Here is a 26,602-nt window from a genome sequence, read left to right on the forward strand (position 1 = left end):
AGAGATGGGGCTCCACGAGTGTAGAACTCCCTCCCCGTACAGTACAAGAGATGGGACCCCACGAGTGTAGAACTCCCTCCCCCGTACAGTACAAGAGATGGGGTCCCACGAGTGTAGAACCCCCTCACCGTACAGTACAAGAGATGGGGGCCCCACGAGTGCAGAACCCCCTCCCCCGTAGAGTAGGAATAGGTAATCACACACACACACACACACACACACACACACACACACACACACACACACACAGATGGAGTCCTACTGGCCTCCCTGACCAGCGTAGGATCAGGGGCAGATGAGGAAGCCCGCGCCCCCCCGTGAGGGAAGGACCCGTAGCGTCGGTCGGGGCAGGTGGTGCAGGATCTGGGCCACAGGTGCCCTTACGAGACCGAGGCGACATCATCCCGGACGCCCCAGCGGTAAACATTGAGGTCATGCCCTACAGCCCTGGGCTGCGATAGGCTGTTATCGCCCGGGATGATGACGTGGGGGGAGGCGCGGCGGGGGGCGTGGGGTGGGGGTCGCAGACTTCCGGTCTCGATACTCCCACTGGGGCGCCACGGCAACACACCCATCCCCTCCAGGACCTAGTTGAAGGGGGGGGGGGGCGCTACGGCAACACAACCCCCCACCAGGACCTAGTGGAAGGGGGGGGGGCGCCACAGCAACACAACACCCCCCAGGTCTTCGTGGAGGGGTAAACACGGCAACACCCCCACCAGGTCCTTGTGGAGGAGGGGCCACCATGGCAATACCCCCACCAGCTCCTACTGAAGGGGGGGGGGGGCCACCACGGCAACACCCCCACCAGGAGCTACTGAAGGGGGGGACCACGGCAACACCCCCCACTAGGTCCTACTGAAGGGGGGGGCACCATGGCAACACCCCCCCCCCCCCAATCCTACTAAGGGGAGACCAAGCTTTTCAAATGTCGGGTTGGAAGCCCAGACCAGACCAGACCAGACCAGACCAGACCAGACCAGACCAGACCAGACCAGACCAGCTGCCATCATGATGAACAATATAAATCACAATTACCACAAAAACAACAACAATAATAACAACACCAACAAAAACAATAATCATAATAATCACAATAAAGTTCCATTAGTGTAAGTTTATTTTTTTTTTTACCTTCGCAAGTTAAATACGACCATAAAAAGCATGGTAACAAGGTGTCGACCTTACCCAGCTGCTAGTCAGACCAGCTCAGGGAAGTACATATACATAACTTGATTACATGACGCCAGGTTTTTACCTTCGTTAATTGATCATAATTATCTTCACTCAAGTTTGGTCTCACACTGTGTGTGTGTGTGTGTGTGTGTGTGTGTGATGAAGGAAAGGCAATGGATCCTTGTTAATATTACCATTTACCATCCACACATCACCTGTTGATGTTAATATCAATATCTACCATCTACAAGTCACGTGTGGATGTTAATATTACCATCCACAGGTCAGTTGTTAACGTTAACATCAACATCTATCTCACTCAACAAGTTTATGTTAATACTGACATTCACAAGTCACATGTTAATGTTAACATCAACATCTATCAACACGTTACTTGTTAATGTTAACATTAACATCCACAGGTCACATGTTAATGTTAACATCCACAGGTCACATGTTAATGTTAACATCCACAGGTCACATGTTAATGTTAACATTAACATTTATCTACACGAGTCACCTGTTGATCTTACTGTAAACAAACATCGTCCACTATCCACATCCTAATGTTATGTGAACACGCAAACCACAGGCTCCAGCTACACACCCTCTGAGGGCCCAGCTACACACCCTCTGAGGGCCCAGCTACACACCCTCTGAGGGCCCAGCTACACACCCTCTGAGGGCCCAGCTACACACCCTCTGAGGGCCCAGCTACACACCCTCTGAAGGCCCAGCTACACACCCTCTGAGGGCCCAGCTACACACCTTCTGAGGGCACAACTATACACCATGGAGCCCAGCTACACACCCTCTGAGGGCCCATTTACACATCCATGGGCCCAGCTACACAACGGGGTCCAGCTACACACCATGGGGTCCAGCAATACACCGTGATGCCCTGCTATACACCCTGGAGCATAGCTATATACACCCTAGGACCCTGCTATACACCCCGGGTCCCAGCTGTATACACCCTGGGGCCCAACGACACCCCCTAGGTCCCAACAATCCTCCCAGCGAATCGCCTTCCTAGCGAGTCATATTCCCAGCGAACGTCACCACAGGAGTGGGAAACCTTCCTAAGCATAACAGGAAACACCTGGTCTCTCAGGCACTCAGAGGCAAGCCGCTCTGTAAGATATAGCTCACGTACTTCTTCATGTCTTCCTAGATACTCGATGTTGCTCTTGTGTTGCTGTATATCGCCTCCAACACCGCTTGTGTTGCTGTATATCGCCTCCAACACCGCTTGTGTTGCTGTATATCGCCTCCAACACCGCTTGTGTTGCTGTATATCGCCTCCAACACCGCTTGTGTTGCTGTATATCGCCTCCAACACCGCTTGTGTTGCTGTATATCGCCTCCAACACCGCTTGTGTTGCTGTATATAGCCTCCAACACCGCTTGTGTTGCTGTATATCGCCTCTAACACCGCTTGTGTTGCTGTATATCGCCTCCAACTCCGCTTATGTTGCTGTATATCGCCTCCAACTCAGCTTGTGTTGCTGTATATCGCCTCTAACTCCGCTTCTGTTGCTGTATATCGTCTCCAACTCCGCTTGTGTTGCTGTACATCGCTCTAACAACTGCTTGTGTCGTGTATATCGCTCTAACAACTGCTTATGTTGCTGTATATCGCCCTAACAACTACTTGTCTTGTTTATATCGCTCTAACAACCGCCTGTGTTGTATAAATCGCCCTAACAACTGCTTGCCTTGTTATATCGCCCTAATAACGCCTGTGTTATTTACATAGCCCTAACAACCGCTTGCCTTGTTTATATCGCCCTAACAACTGCTTGCCTTGTTTATATCGCCCTAACAACTGCTTGCCTTGTTTATATCGCCCTAACAACTGCTTGCCTTGTTTATATCGCCCTAACAACTGCTTGCCTTGTTTATATCGCCCTAACAACTGCTTGTCTTGCTAAACATCGCCCTAACAACTGCTTGTCTTGCTAAACATCGCCCTAACAACTGCTTGCGTCGCAGTATATCGTCGCAACACGGTTCTAAGAACACCTGTTTGTGATTCCCCGAAGAAGCACAGTGTCATAAATCCACCTTACAATCCAGCTGGACAAGCAGTGTTGACAATGGGGGTTCTCAGACGGGTCCAGCCTCAGCGTGAGTCACAAACACGAAAACTGCGCATTATGACACGGGCTGAGCGCCCATGGTGTTGCTCAGGGGGTGAGGGAGCGCTGGCTTGATTATAGCCCTCACTTGCCCCCCCCGGTCAACAGAAAACGATAAACACCTTGGGGGTTAGAATGACACACACACACACACACACACACACACACACACACACACACACTAGTTTTCACAGTTTCACTTCCTGGTTCACAAACTTCTAATAACCCCGTATGCACGTGAGTACGACCCTTGTGTACGACGGTGCGACCCTTGAGCACGACGGTACGACCCTTGAGCATGTGGGTGCGATCCTCCTGAACATTGCAATACGACCATTAGGTATGATGGCCTGACCTTTGACCTGATCTTTCACCAGAAGTGAACCTTCCTCCCCCGGCACTTCCCGCCAGAGGTCACTGCCCTAGCCCAGCAGTGTCCCGTCTACCGACACTTCCAGCTCGACTTCCATAAATAAGTGTCAGAATTCGAAGGGATTTAGTGTCAAAACCCGAGTCAACTTGTGTCCAAACCCTGGCTAACTTGTGTCGAAAACTTAGGTAAGTTGTGTGAAAACCCCAGCTAACTTGTGCCTACACCCTAGTTAGAATGTGTCAGAACTCTGGTTAACTGATTTTAAACCCTACTTAACTGGTGTCAAAACCCTACCTAATAAGTGTCAAAAACCCTAACTAACATGTGTCAAAACCCCACCTAACATGTGAAGAAAAAACAACTACCTACCAAGTGTCAAAAACCCTAACTAACATGTCAAAAAACCCTCCTAACCTGTGTCAAAACCCTACCTAACTGGTGTCAAAACCTTACCTAACATGTGTCAAAACCCTACCTAACTGGTGTCAAAACCTTACCTAACATGTGTCAAAACCCTACCTAATTGGTGTCAAAACACTTGGCAACGTAGCGTTAAAACCCTGTTGAACTCCACGTCAGAACCTCACGTGGACTCCGCCCTTCAGGTGGGGCCATATAGTGAGCGACGAGACATCAGCAACATCTGGTGTGGAACAGAAAGAATCTCCCAGTAACAGAACGGGCAGAAACAACCCTTATAGTGGGGTTGTGGGGCGGTTGTATGAGGGAAGGAAGGAAGGAAGTAGTGTAGCTGACCTGTATGAGGGAAGGAAGGAAGGAAGTAGTGTAGCTGACCTGTATGAAGGAAGGAAGGAAGGAAGTAGTGTAGCTGACCTGTATGAGGGAAGGAAGGAAGGAAGTAGTGTAGCTGACCTCTTCTCCACGACCTACCACGGGTGGGTGTGGGGGATCAGCTTACATTTCAGCACACAGGGGACGCTAAACAAGATTACATTCTCGCCCAACAAGCCAGGTCCACTTGTCGAACCCCAGGGCCCAGGGAGGCATAAGGGCGTAGTGTGATGGGAGGCGAGAGAGGCTTAGGGTCCGCCTGGCTTCATCCCCCCACCTCTCCCTTCCCCCCTTCAGATTTGTGGCCAGTTGGGAAGGGGGATGAGAAGGGAGGAGGAGGAGGAGGAGGTGGTGAAGTGGGCCCCCTTATTGGATCAGAGGAGGAGGCGGGAGGGACCGCTCAGGTCATGTGACCTGGGCGGAGGGGAACCCCAACTCGAACCCCCTCGCTTCGCTCACAGCCTCCACGTGATGGGGTCGGGATGGGGTGGGTCCCTCCCATTATGATGATGGTGGACCCCATGCATGGTGGTGGGTCTTTTTGCCCGTGGAGGACCCCCATGTATAGCAGTGGGCCCCATGTAAGGTGGGGAACGTGGAATGGAATGGGGACTTGCAGCCCTATTCAAATGGGGACTTGCAGCCCTATTTGAATGGGGGACTTGCAGCCCTATTCAAATGGGGACTTGCAGCCCTATTCAAATGGGGACTTGCAGCCCTATTTAAATGGGGACTTGCAGCCCTATTTAAATGGGGACTTGCACACCTATTCTTTATATATACATGCAGAATTTGGACCCACTGGTTGTCGAGGAAACAATAATACGATGGAAAATGACTTTTACACCAGCCTGGGGACAGTCGTCTCTTGACGAGCTTATGTGCAGTTTCACCACGACTGGACGACCCTTGAGAACGACGTTACGACCCTAGAGCGCGACGGCACGACCCTTAAACACAACGGTACGACGTTTGAGCACGACTGTACGATCCTACAGCATGACTTCACGACCCCAAGAATAAGACAGGACGACCCTTGAGTACGATGACCTGACCTTTGACCCGATCATTAAGCAAATACCTAAACGTCGTACTGTCGAATTGAAATGGGGTCGTAACACTCTCCTCATGGGGTTGAGATATACCCTAACATACCTTAACTATACCCCCGATATATACACAGTATATTCACACAATACTATACTTCTAAGTTGATTTTTGCGTCTCATTCAAAGCACAGAACTCAACAATTTATAGAGTGGACGACCCGCAAATGGGAACTTGAAAGACGAAATAAATGGGATATATATATATATATATATATATATATATATATATATATATATATATATATACACCAAAATCATGACGCAAACAGAAGCCAGTACCAGAGCAGTGTAGACCAGCTATCCAAACACTAAATGTCATTTAAATTTACGAAAGTGTGAGAGAAACACACAGACACACAGACACACACACACACACACACACACACACACACACACAAAATATTAATGAATGAGTTATAGAGAGAATATTCAGAATAAGGTATAGAGGGAAAATTCAGAATAAGTTAGAGAATATTCAGAATAGGTTATAAAGAGAATATTCAGAATAAGTTATAGAGAATATTAATAAATAAGTTTTAGAGAGAATATTCAGAATAGGTATAGAGAGAATATTCAGAATACGTTATAGAGAATATTAATGAATAAGTTATAGAGAGAATATTCAGCATAAGTCAGCCAGAACAAGAGAGTGGAACACGTGAACTTATCCCACGAGACAGAGAGAACATGAACCCCACTGATCAATATGCAGACAAATATTCATGATAATCTTCGCCTGACAGCAAGTTTACCATTACAACCACTGGAATATTTCAAATATCAAACCAAAACTAGATAAGTCTAGGAAAATGAACGAGGAAGGATTATTATTTACTGTAGTACTAGAATAAATAATAAAACATACGAACAATTGCTGAAGTATTTAACTACAATTACTGAAGTAGTTAACTACAATAACTGGAGTATTTAACAACAATTATTGGAGTATTTAACAGCAACTACTGGGGTATGTAACAACAACTATTGAAGTATTTAACAAAAACTACGGAAGTATTCAAAGGAAAACTTCACACATGGTTGAAGACATTCCCAGATGAACCCATGGGGGTGATCACTCTGTACTTTACTTGGAGTTCATATCTCTCTCTCTCTCTCTCTCTCTCTCTCTCTCTCTCTCTCTCTCTCTCTCTCTCCACGAGGAAGGGGGGTGGGTGGGAGGGGGAAGAGATAGAAGGGGATGTGTGTGGGTGGGGGGGTGAGGGTGAGGGGAGGGGGGGTTGTTGTTATTGTTGTTAGAACGTTGGTTCGTGACGTCACGGGTCAACGTGGGCGACGCGCGTCGGGCCGGAAACGTGGTGACCTCCTCTTCCCCCGCCTGCCTCCGGGAGCACTTCCGGGGGGGAGGGGGGGTTAAACATGAACCCTTTACTTCCGGGTCAGTGACCTCAGAGAGGCGCAGACGCTGTGAAGTAACCGGAATCTGGCCCCCGGTGGGGGGGGGGGGGGGGTTGAGGAAGGGTCTGGTGCCGTGTGGTAAGACGAGAACACGTGGTGGCGATGGAACACGTGGTGGCGATGGAACACGTGGTGTCACTGGAGAACACGTGGTTAAGGTGTGTTCTGTACTAAGAACACGATGCAGTCACCTATTTGTACTGTACGGGGGAGGGAGTTCTACACTCGTGGGGCCCCATCTCTTTTACTGTACGGGGGAGGGAGTTCTACACTCGTGGGGCCCCATCTCTTTTACTGTACGGGGGAGGGAGTTCTACACTCGTGGGGCCCCATCTCTTTTACTGTACGGAGGAGGGAGTTCTACACTCGTGGGGCCCCATCTCTTGTACTGTACGGGGGAGGAAGTTCTACACTCGTGGGGCCCCATCTCTTGTACTGTACGGGGAGGGAGTTCTACACTCGTGGGGGCCCCATCACTTCCAGATTTTGTATAACAAAACTTTTTTCATTTCTGTCTGTTGTCTGCATTAACCATTGTTTGGGTTCATTTTGTGCCTTTCATCCACCAGTCTTACACAATAAAAGTTCTTCTTAACACCTTTTTTTTCAACAATTTACTAACTTAATTTCATGTTATGTTCTCTGGTTGTTCTATCCTTTCATATCTCGAAGAACTGTTCCCTGTCTACGTCATCAATGTTTTAAAAACTTTAAAGTTGTGATTAGGTCACCCCTCACTCTTCTCTCTTGGAAGGTGGGTAAGTTTAAGGGCCTTTTAGCGTTTCCCTGTAACTCAATTCTCCTTTTCCTGGTATCTTCTTTGTTGTCCTCCTCTGGACCTTCTCTATCAGCTTTTTATGCTTCATTAAGCGCGGAGGCCAAACTAGAGAAGTACATTCTACTTCTGGACTTACGTAGGATGTGAACAGTTGGATGAGTACGTCTTTTATCCCTACAGACCAGAATGGAATTCTAATATCTGCTGAGAGGCAGTTGGTCACATTAACTTATTCTCCTTGGGCCACAGATCAGGGACGATGTGTACTTCCAATTCTCTCTCTCTCTCTCTCTCTCTCTCTCTCTCTCTCTCTCTCTCTCTCTCTCTCTCTCTCTCTCTCTCTCATAGATTCCCGCGTGTTTATGTCTTGTTTGGCACAATCATATCATGGTCTTCTCTCGCTGTGTCCCACATCCTCTTTACAGTGACCCGGATTGAACTTCATCTCCCGTATATCGCACCCACATTGGAGGCTGTCGAGGTCCCCTTGTCAAACTGATGCAGTTCTCCCTTGCTTTTACACTTCCTTCACGACCTCTGCATCATCTGCAAACAGGCAGCAGTCCACACACACACACACACACACACACACACACACTCTTAGCAAGTCACTGACAGAGATGAAGCAAAGACGCAGTCCCAGGACAGAGCCCTGCATCACGCCGCTGGTGACCTCAATCACCCGCCTCCCCCTGTCATGTCGCCCTTGTAACCGTTCCACTAAGATAATCAATTCATCGACCGAGTCTCTACCCTAGATTCCTGCATACACCCCCATGTGGGTACAGTGTCAAATGCTTTCAGGATATATATATATATATATATATATATATATATATATATATATATATATATATATATATATATACATAAATCCCACTCAGCTACCCCCATGTGGGTACAGCGTCAAATGCTTTCAGGATATGTAGAAAAAAAAATCCCACTCAGCTTTCTCATTCGTCCAAAATTGAGCTCACTTTCTCGTAGATACCCGAGCTTCGTTACGTCTGACATTCATGCCCCCCCCCCCCCCCCACAACACCGTGTTGTTGATCACCGAGGTAATTCCTCGTCAGGAGGAAGTCACCCACTTCCTGTGTGATTATACATTTTGCACTCCCTTCCAGGTCACGCTCGTCAGAGGAGCCGGCCTACAAGATCAAGACGTGTTCCAAGTGTCTCATCTTGTAGATAAATGTGGCGTCTTGCCACCCTACCTCTCTCGCCACTTTGCCTCACCTCCAGCGACAGCCTGAACATATAGAGAGGTGCGTGTACCAGGTGAGTGCGTGTACCAGGTGAGTGCGTGTACCAGGTGAGTGAGTGTACCAGATGAATGCGTGCATCAGGTGAGTGCGTGCACCAGGAGAGTGCGTGCATCAGATGAGTGTGTGTACCAGGTAAGTGCGTGCATCAGGTGAGTGCGTGCATCAGGTGAGTGCGTGCACCAGGTGAGTGCGTGCGTCAAGTGCGGGACACAACAGGAGGTTGGAGGCGACGGGATGGCGAGACATGACTACGACACGTATTGAACCCGGCTCCTCCTGCAGCTGATGTTGTAGTGGTGGTGGTGCCCAGATGTATGTGTGGTGGAGACTCATGTGTGTGGAGGGAGTGGTGGAGACTCGTGTGTGAGTGGTGGAGACTCATGTGTGTGGAGGGAGTGGTGGAGACTCGTGTGTGTAGGGGAGTGGTGGAGACTCATGTGTGTGGGGGGGAGTGGTGGAGACTCGTGGTGAGTAGTGGAGACTCATGTGTGTGTGGTGGAGTGGTGGAGATTCGTGCGTGAGTGGTGGAGACTCATGTATGTGTGTGTGTGTGTGTGTGTGTGTGTGTGTGTGTGTGTGTGTGTGTGTGTGTGTGGTGGAGTGGTGGACTCACATGTGTAATTAGGAGTGGATGAAACACAGGACGGTACGACCCTTGAGCACGACGGTACGACCCTTGAACACGACGGTACGACCCTTGAGCACGACGGTACGACCCCTTGAACACGACGGTACGACCCTTGAACACGACGGTACGACCCTTGAACACGACGGAACTACCCTATTGTATGATGGACTGGCCTGAAGGATCACGTTCGAACGCCAAGCCACCATACCCCAAGGGTCGTACCGTCGTGTTCAAGGGGTCGTACTCACGTGCTCAAGGGATCGTACCGTCGTCCTCAAGGGGTCGTACGGTCGTCCTCAAAGGGTCGTATCACCGTGCTCAGAGTTTCGTACTTACGTGCTCAAGGGGTCGTACCGTCGTGCTCATGGGGTCGTACCAAAGCCCCTCACCACCACACAGTGCCCACGACCCAACCCCCAGCCACGCATCCACGACCTGCGCACCCACAGTCCTAACCATACCAAGTCCCCAGCCATGCGCAGTCATGCGCTCTTCATGTCAATTTACAAACAATGGAAACATGACAAGAGCCACCAGAACCTCCAGTTGACGTCACTACACACACACACACACACACACACACACTGTTACCATCACATGACACTCGCTCCCTCCTTCCCTCCCTCCCTCTCAGCTGGCACGCCATACACACCACTCCAGCCATCCCAATCATACAAATTCAGTCCTCCGAATGTGTATAAATATGCTGGCACGCCATACACACCACTCCAGCCATCCCAATCATCCAAATTCAGTCCTCCGAATGTGTATACATATACACACACTGGGTACGAAGGCCAGCAGGAGGTGCCTGGTGATTTCCCGCTTCGCCAGCAAGGATCGTCTACTGTTGCTTGAGGCCTCTGCTTGCGTCGCTCAGACCCCCCCCCCTCACCCCCCCCAAGCAATCTCCCTCCTCCTCCTCCTCCTCACCATACCTCCAACATCGCCAACACAAGCATCGCCACCAACATGCCCGAGCTGCATTGTGCACTGTAGACGTTCCAGTGTTCCACTGGGATTTCCAGAAATGGTGCTCTTGCTGGGGGAAAGAGGAGGAGGAGGAGGAGGAGGAGAAACCTGCTTGCTTGCCTGCCTCCCTCCCTTGCACCACCAGCTGGCCGCACCCTATTCGTGAAGTGCGTTCTTAAACGAGCGGAGGCCGTGCGTGTGGCGATTCGGTAAATACAATATTCGTGCCAGTGGTGCGGATGGCCAACAAGGTCAACGGGCCGGTGCATAGCGTCATACACAGTGGCGACATGTCCACAGTGTCATGTCCAGTGGCGACATCCTCTTGCCTCACTTATATCACAGTGTGTTAAACGTCCTTACTTTACAGTGGCCAACACCACTTACATCACAGTGTGTCTCACATCCTTACTTTTCAGTGGCCCACACCACTTACACCACAGTGTGTCTCACATCCTTACTTTACAGTGGGCCACACTATGACCTTGGGTATACACAGTACCAGTACTCTGCTTTGAGAAGGACAAAGTATTGCATATATGAAGTGAGTATGATTACCATAGGCCTTAGAAAGCTATAGGGCAAGCCATATCAATCTTGGCGAATTATACCACATAAGAGCCACATAATATATCTTAATGATCTTTGACCCCCGGTAAACTAAGAAAAAGAGAGAAACCCAAGATATACTCGCATATACATACAAGACTATACTAACATATCCTTATGTATCAGCTCAAGTCTGTCTTCTATACGTTACAATAAAATGACAGACCTGGAAACTCGAATTCTGCAAGTGCTGTGACCTTTGACCCCAGTCCACTTATTACAAAAAGCAAAAAAAAAAAAAAAATATATATATATATATATATATATATATATATATATATATATATATATATATATATATATATATATATATATATATATATATCAATTACCTCTAGTATGAGTGACCAATCAAATTTTTCTCTTGCGCTACGTTCATGTCCATGACAAGCCAACAGCCAAATATTGCAAAATCATAATGACCTTTGACCCTTGAGTGTTGGTGAACTCTGACTCTTACATAACCGTGGAAAAAAGGCAGGAGTCTGACGTCAACACGTATGTATCAGTGTCAGCTGACCTGTGATATACTACGTCTGAAAAATAGAAAGAAAAGGGTGTGCTAAAAGCTCACAATTTCGCACATAATCGTCATCTTTGACCCCTGTACAATTCACTAAAAGACAGAAACTTTATGTAACTGTCTATAGTCACATGTGGAGCAAACCTTCTGGTAACTCCATACTAGATTTCACCAACATCTGTTGATATATAAGGGAACAACAGGCTAAAATCCCAAGCCCTATGATTTGGGTGAGCGCGCGCGTGTGTTTTTGTGCATTTCAGCCCAGCCAAAATTTGATGGCCTGCCTCATGTCTTATCCCCCCCTTTCCCTTGTCAGAAAAGAACAACCCCCCCAACCCCTCAACCTTCCTTACCCTTTACCACCAACCCCTTCCCCTTGACACCACACCCTTACATACACACACACACACACACACACACACACACACACACACACACATACCCGTACACAAGCCCACACGTCAGAACCAATACTGTTTACAGACCTGAACCTTCTCTACAACCAACACTGGCGACACAACGCCCTCCCAGGAGTAGGCCGCCATACCTTGACTACATACCTGTAAAGAGAACAAAAGGCAAGTTAGTGATATCCCACGGCAGTTCATAAAGGCTATTACATACCATACCATACATGGGTCTATCAACCCAAATGCATTATCTACTCCTAACATCTCATCATAATACACAATGGATAATCCAAGAATCCCATTTGGCAGTCATGAAACAATCTTCATCCAATCAGGGTAGCTTGTATAAGTGGCCAATAGCCTCGAAATCCTCGTTCATTTTATACTAATGAACGACCTTAGTAGACCTGATGTGTGTGTGTGTTATCTAATCACAGGTAAGTCCCAGGTTTCAGGTCTCAGGTCCCAGGTCTCACGCTTGGTATGGCTTTAAGAAAAACATTCAACACACTCGTCAAACCCACTTCCAACAGTTGACTTGCCTTGAGCCACAACACACTCAGTGTTTACACTCTCAGCTCACACAGGGACCCACTTGGCATGTGGCCTGAGTCAAATGCCAACCACATGGTCTCACCTGAATCAGAAACACCGAATGACGTACTAACAATGTCTACCTGTTACGAATGCATAGTTGCAATCACCTCTTCGTACTGTACGGAGGAGGGAGTTCTACACTCGTGGGGCCCTATCTCTTGTACTGTACGTGGAGGGAGTTCTACACTCGTGGGCCCCCATCTCTTGTACTGTACGTGGAGGGAGTTATACACTCGTGGGGCCCCATCTCTTGTACTGTACGGGGAGGGAGTTCTACACTCGTGGGCCCCCATCTCTTGTACTGTACGTGGAGGGAGTTATACACTCGTGGGGCCACATCTCTTGTACTGTACGGAGAGGGAGTGCTACATACGTGGGGCCCCATCTCTTTTACTGTACGGGGGAGGGAGTTCTACACTTGTGGGGGCCCCATCTCTTGTACTGTACGGGGAGGGAGTTCTACACTCGTGGGGCCTCATCTCTTGAACTTTCTCTCCCACTTCTGTATGCTGTCCACATTCACAAACACATTACTCAGCTCATTCCAATCATCCATCACTCAATCATAACATTTTTATAGTTTAATTTCATGTCATGACCCCTGCAAGCCTAGCCTTACATCCTTCCCCCCCAAAAAAAAGTCTTCACCTTTGACATCATTAAACTAGTTTAGTGACTTCAGGCTCAATTCAAACCACTTCAGTCTCTTCGCTCTTTCAACGGCGTACAAATTCGTGGCCTCTCGCCTCTCACTGTAACTCATTTCTCTTCATTCCAGCACCATCTTGGCCAACCTCCTCTGGACCTTCTCTATCAGTTTCATGTCCTTCTTCAAGCGCGGTGGCCAAAACTTGAGAAGCATATTTTAGCTCTGGCCTTACGTACGGTGTGAACAGCTTGCTGAACATTTCCTTGTCTATGTCCTGGAATGATATTCTCATATGCTGCCAGCAGAGAGTTGCTCTGCTAATGTAGGATTCTGGCGATGGGCTAACGGTATAGAGATCCCATCAACGTATTTCCTCAATACAGAAAAAAAAAATGGTTTGCAGACATGTATAGATAACGGGTCTCACACGATCCACTCACTCCCTTGGGGGAAATTCTACAGCCTAGGTCTAGATGGTCCCCGACCCTTTAGAGGGGTAGGGTAGCCCACAGGGCGGTGATCTACGAGTGGGTGATCTACAAGTATGAGATGGGGGGGTTGGGGGACTACAAGGGGAGGTCGCTGAGAAACCAGTTCTTGGCTTGTATGAGATGGATTACATAGAGGCCAGAGTGTGGTGAAAGCAGCAGGTCTACCTGCTTGCCTGCTTCATGACATGACAGCCTCATGACATGACAGCAGGCAGGTGCCGCTTGAACACAGGTCAACACATCACGCGGCAGGTCAGGAACAATGAGAACAGCAGTTGCACCAGGGGTCAACACAGGTCGACAAGTGTACCAGACATCACAATAGACCAAAACAGCCCTGGTATTACGACAGGTCAGTACCGGACCATATACCACAACAGGTCAGCATCAGAGACCTGATACCACAACAGGTCAGCACCAGAGACCTGATACCACAACAGGTCAGCACCAGAGACCTGATACCACGACAGGTCAGCACCAGAGACCTGATACCACAACAGGTCAGCACCAGAGACCTGATACCACAACAGGTCAGTACCAGAGACCTGATACCACAACAGGTCAGCACCAGAGACCTGATACCACAACAGGTCAGCACCAGAGACCTGATACCACAACAGGTCAGCACCAGAGACCTGATACCACAACAGGTCAGCACCAGAGACCTGATACCACAACAGGTCAGCACCAGAGACCTGATACCACAACAGGTCAGCACCAGAGACCTGATACCACAACAGGTCAGCACCAGAGACCTGATACCACAACAGGTCAGCACCAGAGACCTGATACCACAACAGGTCAGCACCAGAGACCTGATACCACAACAGGTCAGTACCAGAGATCTGATACCACAACAGGTCAGCACCAGAGACCTGATACCACGACAGGTCAGCACCAGAGACCTGATACCACAACAGGTCAGCACCAGAGACCTGATACCACAACAGGTCTGTACTAAAGAGTAAGGTACCGCCTCACCCGAGATATCTAAACAAGGGAGGACCCAGCACACGGGCCCGCCCCTGCGTACGCCTGAACTGACATCAACCAGACAGACACTAAGAGGATGGTGGCTGGCACCCCCTCACCAGAGCTGCCTCTTGCACGCCTGTGCACCGTTGTGTCCTGATTTCAACACCAGTCTGACTTCATTCCACACTCTCAACCTCCCACCTTCACCCCCATCACCCGGACCATCCCACACAGCATCGCCACACCACCTCCTACCCACCCAACCCACCACCCACCCTCTGCTTGAGGTTAGCGAACGAGTGATTTTGATACCCTCTTCCTCAATCAGGTGGGTGGGTGTTTAACCCCGTTCCTTGAGAGCGAGGGGTTCCCGTTCAACAAGCCATGATGGAGAATAAGAAGGCTTGACACCTACGAGTGTAAAGTCTCAGTAAATTATCTACAATACTAATAATCTTGCTGTGGCCCGGCAACAGTAAAATACAAAGGAGTGTTGCAACATCCTCGTCGTCTTCATCCACGGTAAACAGAAAGCTCGTTGCCTTTATCTTCCCTACATTGCGCCTCATTCCGTTCACAATGGACCACTTGGCCACAATTATGAACATCCTGCTTGGATGTGAAAAAGGAGATGATTTTCTTCTCCCCCCCCTCCCTCCCCCGTGACATCATCTACGTGGGGGCCCACCCCGTGACATCATCTACGTGGGGGCGCCCCCGTGACATCATATACGTGGGGCCCCCCGTGACATCATCTACGTGGGGGCGCCCCCCGTGACATCATCTACGTGGGGGCGCCCCCCGTGACATCATCTACGTGGGGGCCCACCCCGTGACATCATCTACGTGGGGGCGCCCCCCGTGACATCATCTACGTGGGGCGTGCAGTCGTCACTCACGAAGGCAAAAGGTCGACCCATAGGCCACGGTCCCTGACTGTCGCCCAGGGTACGTCACCCTACGACACCCTCCTACTGCTGGGGGAAGAGGAGGAGGAGGGTTGCGACAGCGTCTTTCGGCAGGAGAAGTACCTGCCTGGCAAACTGCTTCTGCCGTAATTGTATACCAAAGGTGGATATGAAGGTAAGGTGGATATACAAGTACCATGCTACACATATAGGCTGGACGAAGAGGTTTTCATCCCGAGGGAAGGCTGGACGAAGAGGTGGTTGGTTCGTTCGTCCACAAGGAGGCTGGACTAAGTGGTTCGTCCACAAGGAGGCTGGACGAGTAAGTAGACGAGACGTGTCCTTCACTCCTCATGTCTCCAGTGGGGGTGTTGTGAAGTGGGCGGATGGGGTCCCCGGGAACATTACTGTCGCTCCCTGGTCCTGTGGAGGGAGTGGAGGGAGTGGAGGGGGAGGGTTGAGGGAGGGAGTGGAGGGGGAGGGTTGAGGGAGGGACTGACTGGAGGTGGGCAGCTGGGACGAGAGTCGAGATCAAGAAGGATCTTTGAGGCCAACTCCAGCTGAGGAAGAGGAAGCAGTAAGCTCCCCCCTGACCCATGACACAGTCTCCCCCCCAGCACTCCCCACACCCACCATACGGCACATCCTCCCCACCACAAGGTTCAGTGGTGGTGATGGGGTGTGTGGTGTGGTGGTGGTGGTGGTGGTGAGGGTGTGGTGGGGATGGTGGTGAGGGTGTGGTGGTGGTGTTGGTGAAGGCAATGATGAGGAGCGTGCAATGTTCCCACGCTCCTCAGGTGCTCTGTCATCACGCCCCACACTACCTTAACCTCCCCCTCCCACCCCCCCTGTATCTGGGGCCCTGCCCTCACCTGCCCCCTGTACCTGGGGACCTGCCCTTACTTACCCCTGTACCTGGGGACCTGCCCTCACCTGCCCCCTGTACCTGGGGACCTGCCCTCACCTGCCCCCTGTACCTGGGGACCTGCCCTCACCTGCCCCCTGTACCTGGGGACCTGCCCTTACCTGCTCCCTGTACCTGGGGACCTGCCCTCACCTGCCCCCTGTACCTGGGGACCTGCCCTTACCTGCTCCCTGTACCTGGGGACCTGCCCTTACCTGCCCCCTGTACCTGGGGACCTGCCCTTACCTGCCCCCTGTACCTGGGGGGGCCTGCCCTCCAGACTACCCAGATATAAAAAAACAGAACAAAAACAGAAGCCAAGAGCAACAGGCCACTGGGTCCCGTTTAGGCTGTATGTAACAGCTACTTGAGGGGTCTACTGTAACATGTACTGCTCCTTGAGGGTCTAAGCTGTATGTACTGCTCCTTGAGGGTCTACTGTAACATGTACTGCTACTTGAGGGGTCTACTGTAACATGTACTGTACTGCTACTTGAGTTTCCACTGTAACACTATAAATCTCTTCATTACAGTTACTGTATTTTCTATGAAACATTTTCTCAATTCCTACAGTATTTCCTGAAACCCATGTATCAAAAAAGTCACTGATTCTGTAGCCATATTCACTGGGTTACATAGACAACATCTGTATCCCGCGTGTCTGTTCAGTTCTCTGTCACGCGGGGAGCTTTCAGTAACACCCATAAAGTCTATATTACACATAGTCTTCTACCTGAGAAACACCACTAGTGACAACATACCCCATCCAAGTCTCAAGCGCGCGTCAAGACAGTGGCTTCCCACTGCGCTTCTGTCTTCGCAAAAGGGGGGAGGGTGGAGGATGTTTCTGTGCCTCGTCGCGTGTCTGTTGCGCGCACGTCTGTGTCTCGTCCGGGCTGCATAGAGACTCAGGCCGTGTGAGGCAAGGCACACACACACACACACACACACACACACACACACACAGAGCCGGGCACGCAGCCTGGGTGGGGGGTTGTGGTTGTGGGTGTGGGGGTAGCGCTTGGAAAAGGGGGTGGGGTTCAAAACGGTACCCCCCTACCACCACATCGGAGGTTGACAACGGTACGTACCCCCCAACGGTGGTGAGGTACAGGTACCGTCGTACCTTCCCCCCCCCTTACATCCCAGTGTACCCCATCCCCCTTATACTATGGCTAATGGTACCCCAATGGTGGCTTTACCCCTTCACCAGAGCCAACAGTACCTCATATTCTCTCCCCGTTATCAGCTCCAGATAAGAATTTCTCACTGTCACATCACACTGTTTATCACTGCTATAGGCTACACCAAACAGCAGTGCCAAGTCCCATGGCTATCTAGGCGTCTGTTAATATACAGTCGCCGTTTACTGTTGCTTCAGCTCCCATCTCTCTCTCTCTCTGTCTCCTCTCTCTCTCTCTCTCTCTCTCTCTCTCTCTCTCTCTCTCTCTCTCTCTCTCTCTCCCTATTGGTTGACGTGGAGAGTCTCCTCATTGGCCCAATTCGGTTCAACGTCACAGTGACGTCACAGCGATGTCTTACATCACCGTGACGTCATTTGCTACCTATCCCTTCCCTACCCCCTTACGTACACTCTGCTGCACACCCACTGACGCTTCTGTTGCCCCCGGGGCTCTGCTGCCTGAGGACATGGCTATTTCTTAGTCTCTTGCCAGAGTACTGGGGGGGGGGGGGGGGGTAGGTCGCGCAGCCGATTATCGGGGAGGTCAGCACAGCCCGAGATTATCAGGGGTCAGCCAGCCCAGACATCAGGGGGTCAGCAGCTCAAGACTATCAGGAGGTCGAGCCTCCCGACTATAGGGGGTCAGAGTCCACGGGAGGTAGAGCGCCCCACTATAGGGCAGGTCAGCGCAGCCAAATCGGGGAGTCAGCAGCTCCCAGACTTAGGGGGAGGTCAGCAGCGCCAGACTTCAGGCAGTCACAGAGCCAGCTATAGGGGGGGTCGCAGCTCCAGACATAGGGGAAGGTAAGCAACATAGGGGAGGAGGGTGGAGGCATACCAGTGAGGAGACCAGGGTTATCACATGGCGGCCCCACATATGGTTGCGGGCAATGTTGGTCTAATGGCGGCCGGCAGGCGATGAACCCCTGACCAGAGGCAAGCGACACCAGTACGCCCCCGACACCCACGAGGCAGCGACACCCAGTAGAGTCGCACCCCCTAGACATCCGGGAGGCAAGCAGCACCCACGAGTCGACACCCCGACACCAGAGGCAAGCACACCCACGTACAAGACCCCCCAGACACCGGGAGGCAGCACAGCCCCAGATACGGGAGCCCCCCCCAGACACCAGGGAGGCAAGCGAACCAGTACGACCCCCCAGACATCAGAGGCAAGCGACACCACTACGACCCCCCCAGACATCACGGAAGGAGGGGAAGCGATCAAACCCACACGTTAACGACCCCCTGACTGTCCGGGAAATTTTGGCAATGCGCCCCACAGTACGACCCCCTGACACCCACGAGGCAAGCGACACCCACGTACGACCCCCTGACACCCACGAGGCAAGCGACACCCACGTACGACCCCCCTGACACCCACGAGGCAAGCGACACCCACGTACGACCCCCCTGACACCCGCGAGGCAAGCGACACCCACGTACGACCCCCCTGACACCCCGAGGCAAGCACACCACGTACGACCCTCCCTGACACCCACGAGGCAAGCGACACCCACGTACGACCCCCCTGACACCCACGAGGCAAGCGACACCCACGTACGACCCCCCTGTGAGCATCACCCACATACGACCTTACCACCCTCCCCTCTGTGTCGCCAATACGGCAAGCAACGACCACATTCCCCCACCCTCCCCCACCCGAAGCTTTAACACGCACGACCCTCCTGACGCCATCACGACTTCTCCCCCTCCCTCCCTCCCCCATCCCACTAACAGAACCAAGGAGGGAGGGAAGGTAGGGAGGGAGGGAAGGGAGGGAAGGTGGGGGACGTGAGCAGACATCGCGTCACCCGGATCAAGTGGTCGGCCTTGTGAGAAATCCAATGGTTAAGTCCCGACACCTTGTGCAATGCAGTCCCCCCCCCCCACTCACACGTGTGTGTGCGTGTGTGTGTGTGTGTGTGTTAAGGGGTCCCCCCCAACCCCCCTTCTGGTGGTAACACCCCCAAGACGACACCTACCGTCCAGATAACCATGGGTAGCAGTGTAGCCAATACATCTGCGGCATGTGTATACAATCTTCCCCTCACTCATGCTAATGGTTGTCACATTGGACAACACCCTGGGCGACCTCACCCTGGCTTGATGATGATGCCAGGCTCAAGGGCCTGACCAAGGGCCATCGAGGAACGAGACGATAGTCGTCAAATCATGGCAATGGACGGAGAGCAAGAGGCACTTATTCAACCAGCGATCATTGCATAACACGAGGGTTCGGGGGCGGGTAGGAGCCAAGATAAAGACATGCCACCTGTAGCGTCATTCTCCCGTGGCATTACCACGTCCCACATGTCTCTCCGGCCTCGTCCTGACGATGTGGTTAAGCCATCGTTCACGATCAACGTCGTTCTGTTGTTACTGCTTCATCGAACGACCAACCTGATCCTCGTCTGTGTGACCCCAGTGTGACCTAAGTAGGGTCAAGCGCCAGGCACCCAGGCATACAGAAGACACTGACCTTCACAACAGGAAGGGTCTATCCTCGTCTGACTACCGCCACATAACGATCTTATGCAATTCTGCGGGAGGGTCCGTCAACAGGCGGCCACGCCCGTACATTTCACACTATCGGCGTGGTCGACACACCTCGTCTTAAATGTACGTTTTCGTCAGTCAAGTCAAGGAGTCAACTCGCCCTAGACACCAAAAGCGCCGCTTCGGCTACAGATCACGCCTTCCTCACGTGGTGCTATGCTCAATCCCCTCCCCAACACACACACACACACACACACACACACGAGGAGCCCTTGGGGCTTCTAAATCGTCAATTGCTGTCCCTTTACCCCCATATGACTCCTCCTCCCTCCTCTGCCACTCCTCCTCCCTCTTCTGCCACTCCTCCTCCCTCTTCTGCCACTCCTCCTCCCTCCTCTGCCACTCCTCCTCCCTCTTCTGCCACTCCTCCTCCCTCCTCTGCCACTCCTCCTCCCTCCTCTGCCATACCCTTCCTACAGCACAATGGAATCACAGCAGCTGCCGCACATTTTCTGAATTACGGAGCCTGAACCATCTCCCATTGGACGCACTGGCATAAGACCCATAGGCCTTGGCCAACTCTTCCTCCACCTCCTCCCTCCGACTGCACAAGCTGGAGCATCCTGACGCACCTCCTCTCCTATAGCCGCACCACGAGATCCCAAGGCAACGACCACCTTCCCTACGGTATTCTTACCTCACCTTCACCTACACCACGGGACTCCCTGTCACACTCCCGCCCCCACCACCTCAACTTTCACCCCCCTCTGACCTGATCCCGCCCCGCCTACAGCAATTCGCCAAGAACCCCATCACTTATGCACATTCCTTGTATCCATACGCCTCTCCCACTCCTTACCACTCCGTCGTATACACTCGCTCAGGCGATGGAGAGGAGAGGTAGAAGCATTGTTGAGGTATGTTGAAGGCCGCTGATACTCCGTAGTGACAACACACACACACACACACACACACACACACAAAACATTCATAAATACAAAATGGATAATCCAAGAATCCCATTTGGCGTCATGAAAAATCTTATCCAATCAGGGTAGCTTGTATAAGTGGCAATAGCCTCGAAACCCTCGTTCATTTTATATAATGAACGCCCTTAGTAGCCCTGTTGTGTGTGTGTGTTATCTAATCAAGGAAAGCCCCAGGTTTCAGGTCTAGGTCAGGTTCAGTTGGTAGGCTTTAAGAAAAACATTCAACACATGTCAAACCCATTCCAACAGTTGACTTCCCTTGACCCACAAACACTCAGGTTTACACTCTCAGCTCCACAGGGGGACCATTGGGCATGGGGCCCTGAGTCAAATCCCAACCAATTGGTTCCCCGAATCAAAAACCCCGGAATGACTTACTAACAATGTCTCCCTGTTACGGAATGCATAGTTGCAATCCCTCTTGTACTGTACGGAGGAGGGAGTTTACACTCGGGGGGCCCTATCTCTTTTTAATGTACGTGGAGGAGTTTTACACTCGTGGGCCCCCCCCTTGGTATGTACGTGGAGGGAGTTATACATTTGTGGGGCCATCTCTTGTACTGTACGGGGAGGGGGTTTACATCGTGGGCCCATCTCTTGTTTGTAGTGGAGGGAGTTATAATCGTGGGGCCACATCTCTTTTTACTGTTACGGAGAGGGAGTGCTCCATACGGGGGGCCCCCATCTTTTTATGTAGGGGGGGATTTTTCTACACTTGTGGGGGCCCCCATTTTGTACTGTACGGGGAGGGAGTTCTACACTCGGGGGGGGGCCTCTTTCTTGAACTTTCTCTCCATTCTGTATGCTGCCCACATTCACAAACACATTATCAGTAAATTCCAATCATCCATACTCAATATAAATTTTATAAGTTTAATTTATGTCAGCCCCCTGCAAGCTAGCCTTACACCCTTCCCCCCCAAAAAAAAGTCTTCACCTTTGACATCATTAAATAGTTTAGTGATTAGGTCAATTCAAACCAATTAGTCTTTCGCTCTTTCAACGGCGTAAAATTCGTGGGCTGCCTCTCATGTAATCATTTCCCCTCATTCCCCACATTGCCCTTTCTATCAGTTTCATTGCCCTTCTTCAAGCGGGTGGCCAAAACTTGAGAAGAATTTTTAGCTCTGCCTTACTACGGTTGTGAACAAAACTTGCTAAACTTTCCTGTTATGCCCTGGAATGATATTTCTATGCTGACCGGGCAGAGGGGTTGCTTGCTAATGTGGATTTGGGATGGGCTAACGGTATAGAGGACCCCATCAACGTTTTTCCCTCAATACAGAAAAAAAATGGTTTGCAGACATGTATAGATAACGGGTTCACAGGGATCATCACTCCCTTGGGGGAAATCTACGGGATAGGTTAGATGGCCCCCGCCCTTTAGGGGGGTTTGGGTAGCCCACAGGGCGGTGATCTAGATGTGGGTGATCTACAAGTATGAGATTGGTGGGAGTTTTGGGGAGATAAGGGGAGCGTCGATACTGAAAAGTTCTTGGCTTGTATGGGGATGGTTACTAGAGGCCAGAGTGTGGTGAAAGCAGCAGGTTCCCTGCTTGCCTGCTTCTGACATGACAGCCATGACATGAAGCGGGGTGCCGATGAACACGGGCCCAAAACCATCCAGCGGCAGGTCAGGAAAAATGAGAACAGCAGTTGCCCCAGGGGTAAAAGGTCGAAAATTACCAGACATCACAATGACAAAACAGCCTGATATTTCACAGGTCAGTACCGGACCAAAATACCACAACAGGTCAGCATCAGAGATGTACCCCAAAAGGTCGCACCAGAGACTGTAACCAAAAACAGGTAAAACACAGAGGGCTGATACACGAAGGTCAGCACCCGAGACCTGTTACCACAACAGATCAGCACCCGAGAGTACCCCAACAGGTCGCACCCGAGACCTGATTTTCCCAAACAGGTCAGCCCCGAGACTGTACCAAAACAGGTCAGACCCGAGACCTGATACCACAAAAGGTCAGCAAAGAGACCTGATAACCCCAAAAAAGGGCGAACCCGAGACCCGATACCCCAAAGGTCAGACCAGAGACCTGATACCACAACAGGTCAGCCCCCCAGAGACTGAATACCACAAAAGGTCAGCACAGAGATGATACCCCAACAGGTCAGCACCCGAGACCCGATACCAAAACAGGTCTGTACTAAAGAGTAAGGTACCGCCTCACCGAGATATCTAAACAAGGGAGGACCCAGAACGGCCCCCCCCTGGTACGCTTGAATGACATCAACCCGAAAAGGGCACAAGAGGGTGGTGGTGGCCCCTCACCCGAGTGCCTTTGCACGCCTGTGCACCCTTGGTCCTGATTTCAACACCAGTTGATTCATTTCCCCATTCAACCCCCCATTACCCCCATCAACGGACCCTCCCCCACAGCTTTGCCACACCACCCCCTACCCAAACCCAAAACCCCCACCCCCTGTTGAGGTTAGCGAACGAGGGGATTTTGATCCCTCCTTTTCCCCAATCAGGTGGGTGGGTGTTTAAACGTTCCTTTAGAGCGAGGGGTTCCCGTTCAACAAGCCATGATGGAGGGAAAAAGGGAAAGGGTTGACACTTACGAGTCTAAAATCTCAGTAAAATTTTTACAATACTAAAATCTTGCTGTGGCCGGCAACAGTAAAATAAAAGGAGTTTGCAAATCCCCGTCGTCTTCATCCCGGTAAACAGAAAGCTCGTTGTTTTTCTTCCCCCCACATTGCGCCTCTTCGTTACAATGGGACCCCTTGGCACAATTATGAACATCCCGCTTGGATGTGAAAAAGGAGATGATTTTTTTCTCCTCCCTCCCCCCCGACATCATTACGTGGGGCCCACCGTGACATATCTAGGGGGGGCCCGTTACATCATCTACGTGGGGCGCCCCCCTGAATCATTACGTGGGGGCCCCCCCCGTGAAAAACATTTAGTGGGGGCGGCCCCGTGAATATCTAGTGGGGTTTCAGTCGTCACTCACGAAGGCAAAAGGTCGACCCATAGGCACGGTCCTGCTGTCGCCGGGGACGTAACCCCTAGGGACACCCCTACTGCTGGGGGAGGGGAGGAGGAGGGTTGCGAAGGTCTTTGGCAGGAGAAGTACCTGCCTGGCAAACTGTTCTGCCGTAATTGTTACCAAAAGGGGGGGGTTTGGATATGAAGGTAGGTGGATATACAAGTACATGTTTTAAAACATATGGCCCTGGACGAAGAGGTTTTCACCCCGAGGAAGGCTGGACGAAGAGGTGGTTGGTTCGTTGTCCACAAGGAGGCTGGACAAAGTGGTTGTCAAAAGGAGGCTGGACGGTAAGTAGAGGACGTGTCCTTCATCCTCATGTCTCCAGTGGGGGTGTTGTGAAGTGGGGGATGGGGCCCCCGGGGAAAATTTAAACTGTCGCCCCCTGGTCCTAGGGAGGGGTGGAGGAGGGGGAGGGGGAGGGTTTGGGGGGAGGGAGTGGGGGGGGGGTTGAAGGAGGGACGGGGATGGGGTGGGCCCCCAGCTGGGACGAGAGCCCGAGATAAAAAGGGATCTTTGAGGCCAACCCCAAGTGAGGAAGAGGAAGCGGGTAAGCCCCCCCCTGCCCCATGACACATCTTCCCCCCCAGACTCCCCACACCCCCCCTTAGGGACTTCTCCCCACCTCAGGTTCAAGTGGTGGTGATGGGGTGTGTGGAAGGTTGGGGGTTGGTGTGGTGAGGGTTTGGTGGGGATGGTGGTGAGGGTGTGGTGGTGGGTTGGAGAAGGAAATTTGATGAGGAGCGTGAAATTTTCCCAAACGCTTCGGTGCTCTGTCATCACGCCCCCCCATCCCTTAACTCCCCCCCACCCCTGTTTTTCGGGGGTGCCCTCATCCCCCTGAAAACCGGGGGGGACCGGGGGGGGGGGCCCTTCTCCCCCCTGTACCTGGGGACTGCTTCCCTCCCCCTGTACCTGGGGACCTGCCCTCACCTGCCCCTGTACCTGGGGATGCCCCACCTCCCCCCTGTCATGGGGACTGCCCTCCCTGCCTGTACCTGGGACCTTCCCCCCCACCCCCCCCTGTACCGGGGGAAACCTGCCTCACCTGCCCCCTGTACCTGGGGACCTGCCCTCCCTCCCCCCTGTACCTGGGGCCCTGCCCTCCCCTGCCCCCTGTACTGGGGATGCCCTCCCCTTTGCCCCCTGTACCTGGGGACTGCCCCCCCTGCCCCTGTAACTGGGGCCCTCCCTTCCCTGCCCCCTGTACCTGGGGGGCCTGCCCTCCAGACTACCCAGATATAAAAAACAGAACAAAAAAGAAGCCAAGAGAAACAGGCCACTGGGTCCCTTTTAAAGCGTATGTAACAGCCCCTGGGGTTACTGTAACTTTGTACTGCCCCTTGGGGGGTCTACTGTAACATGTACTGTACTGTACTTGATTTTTCCACGGGAAATTTTACTCCCACTATGAATCTCTTCATTACAGTTACTGTATTTTCTATAAAAATTTTTCCCAAATTTCCCTACAGTTTTCCCTAAAACCCATGTATCAAAAAGGTCATGATTCTGTACCCTTTTATTCAGGGGTTTTTAATAGAAACATCTCGTATCCGGGGGTTGTTAGTTCTTGTCCGGGGAGCTTTCAGTAACACCATAAAGTCTATATTACACTTGTTTCTACTGAGAAACACCACTAGTAAAAATACCCCATCCAAGTCTCAGGCGCGTCAAGAAAAGTGGTTTTCCCCCTGCGCTTCTGTTTCGCAAAAAGGGGGGGTGGTGTGGGGGGATGTTTCTGTGCCTTTGTCGCGTTTGGGCTTGTGCGCGCCGTCTGTGTCTCGTCGGGTGCACAGAGACTAGGCCGGTGAGGAAGGCCCCCAACACACACACACACACACAACAACAAGAGCGGGCACGCAGCCCGGGTGGGGGGGGGTGTGGGTTTGTGGGTGTGGGGGTTTAGCGTTGGAAAAGGGGGGTGGGGTTCAAAACTGACCCCCCCACCACATCGGAGGTTGACAACGGTTTCGTATCCCCCAACGGTGGTTTAGGTAAGTACCGTCGTACCCCTTTCCCCCCCCCCTTTAAACCCCGTGTACCCCATCCCCCTTTATACTATGGCTAATGGTACCCCAAAGGTGGTTTTCCTTCACCAGAGCCCACAGTACCCCATATTCTTCCCGTTATCGTCCAGATAAAAATTTCTCATGTCACTTCACACTGTTTTTTCACTGTTTTGGCTTTCACCAAAC

General features: G+C 51.5%; 1 protein-coding gene across 5 annotated transcripts in view; it reads right to left on the bottom strand.

Moving 5' to 3' along the window:
- LOC139750999 (uncharacterized) overlaps positions 1-26,602 on the bottom strand; it is a 221,989-nt gene that overhangs the window by 96,985 nt on the left and 98,402 nt on the right. The window contains exon 1 of one of the 5 annotated variants that reach the window (XM_071666048.1): positions 17,484-17,617. The exons of the other annotated variants lie outside the window; for them this stretch is intronic. Within the exon in view, the coding sequence (XP_071522149.1) occupies positions 17,484-17,488 (5 nt within the window). The 5' untranslated portion in view covers positions 17,489-17,617. Of the gene's footprint in view, positions 1-17,483; positions 17,618-26,602 lie in introns of those variants that run through there. 5 annotated transcript variants of the gene reach the window in all.

Source organism: Panulirus ornatus, chromosome 10, assembly GCF_036320965.1.
Source record: "Panulirus ornatus isolate Po-2019 chromosome 10, ASM3632096v1, whole genome shotgun sequence".
Classification (NCBI taxonomy): domain Eukaryota; kingdom Metazoa; phylum Arthropoda; class Malacostraca; order Decapoda; family Palinuridae; genus Panulirus; species Panulirus ornatus.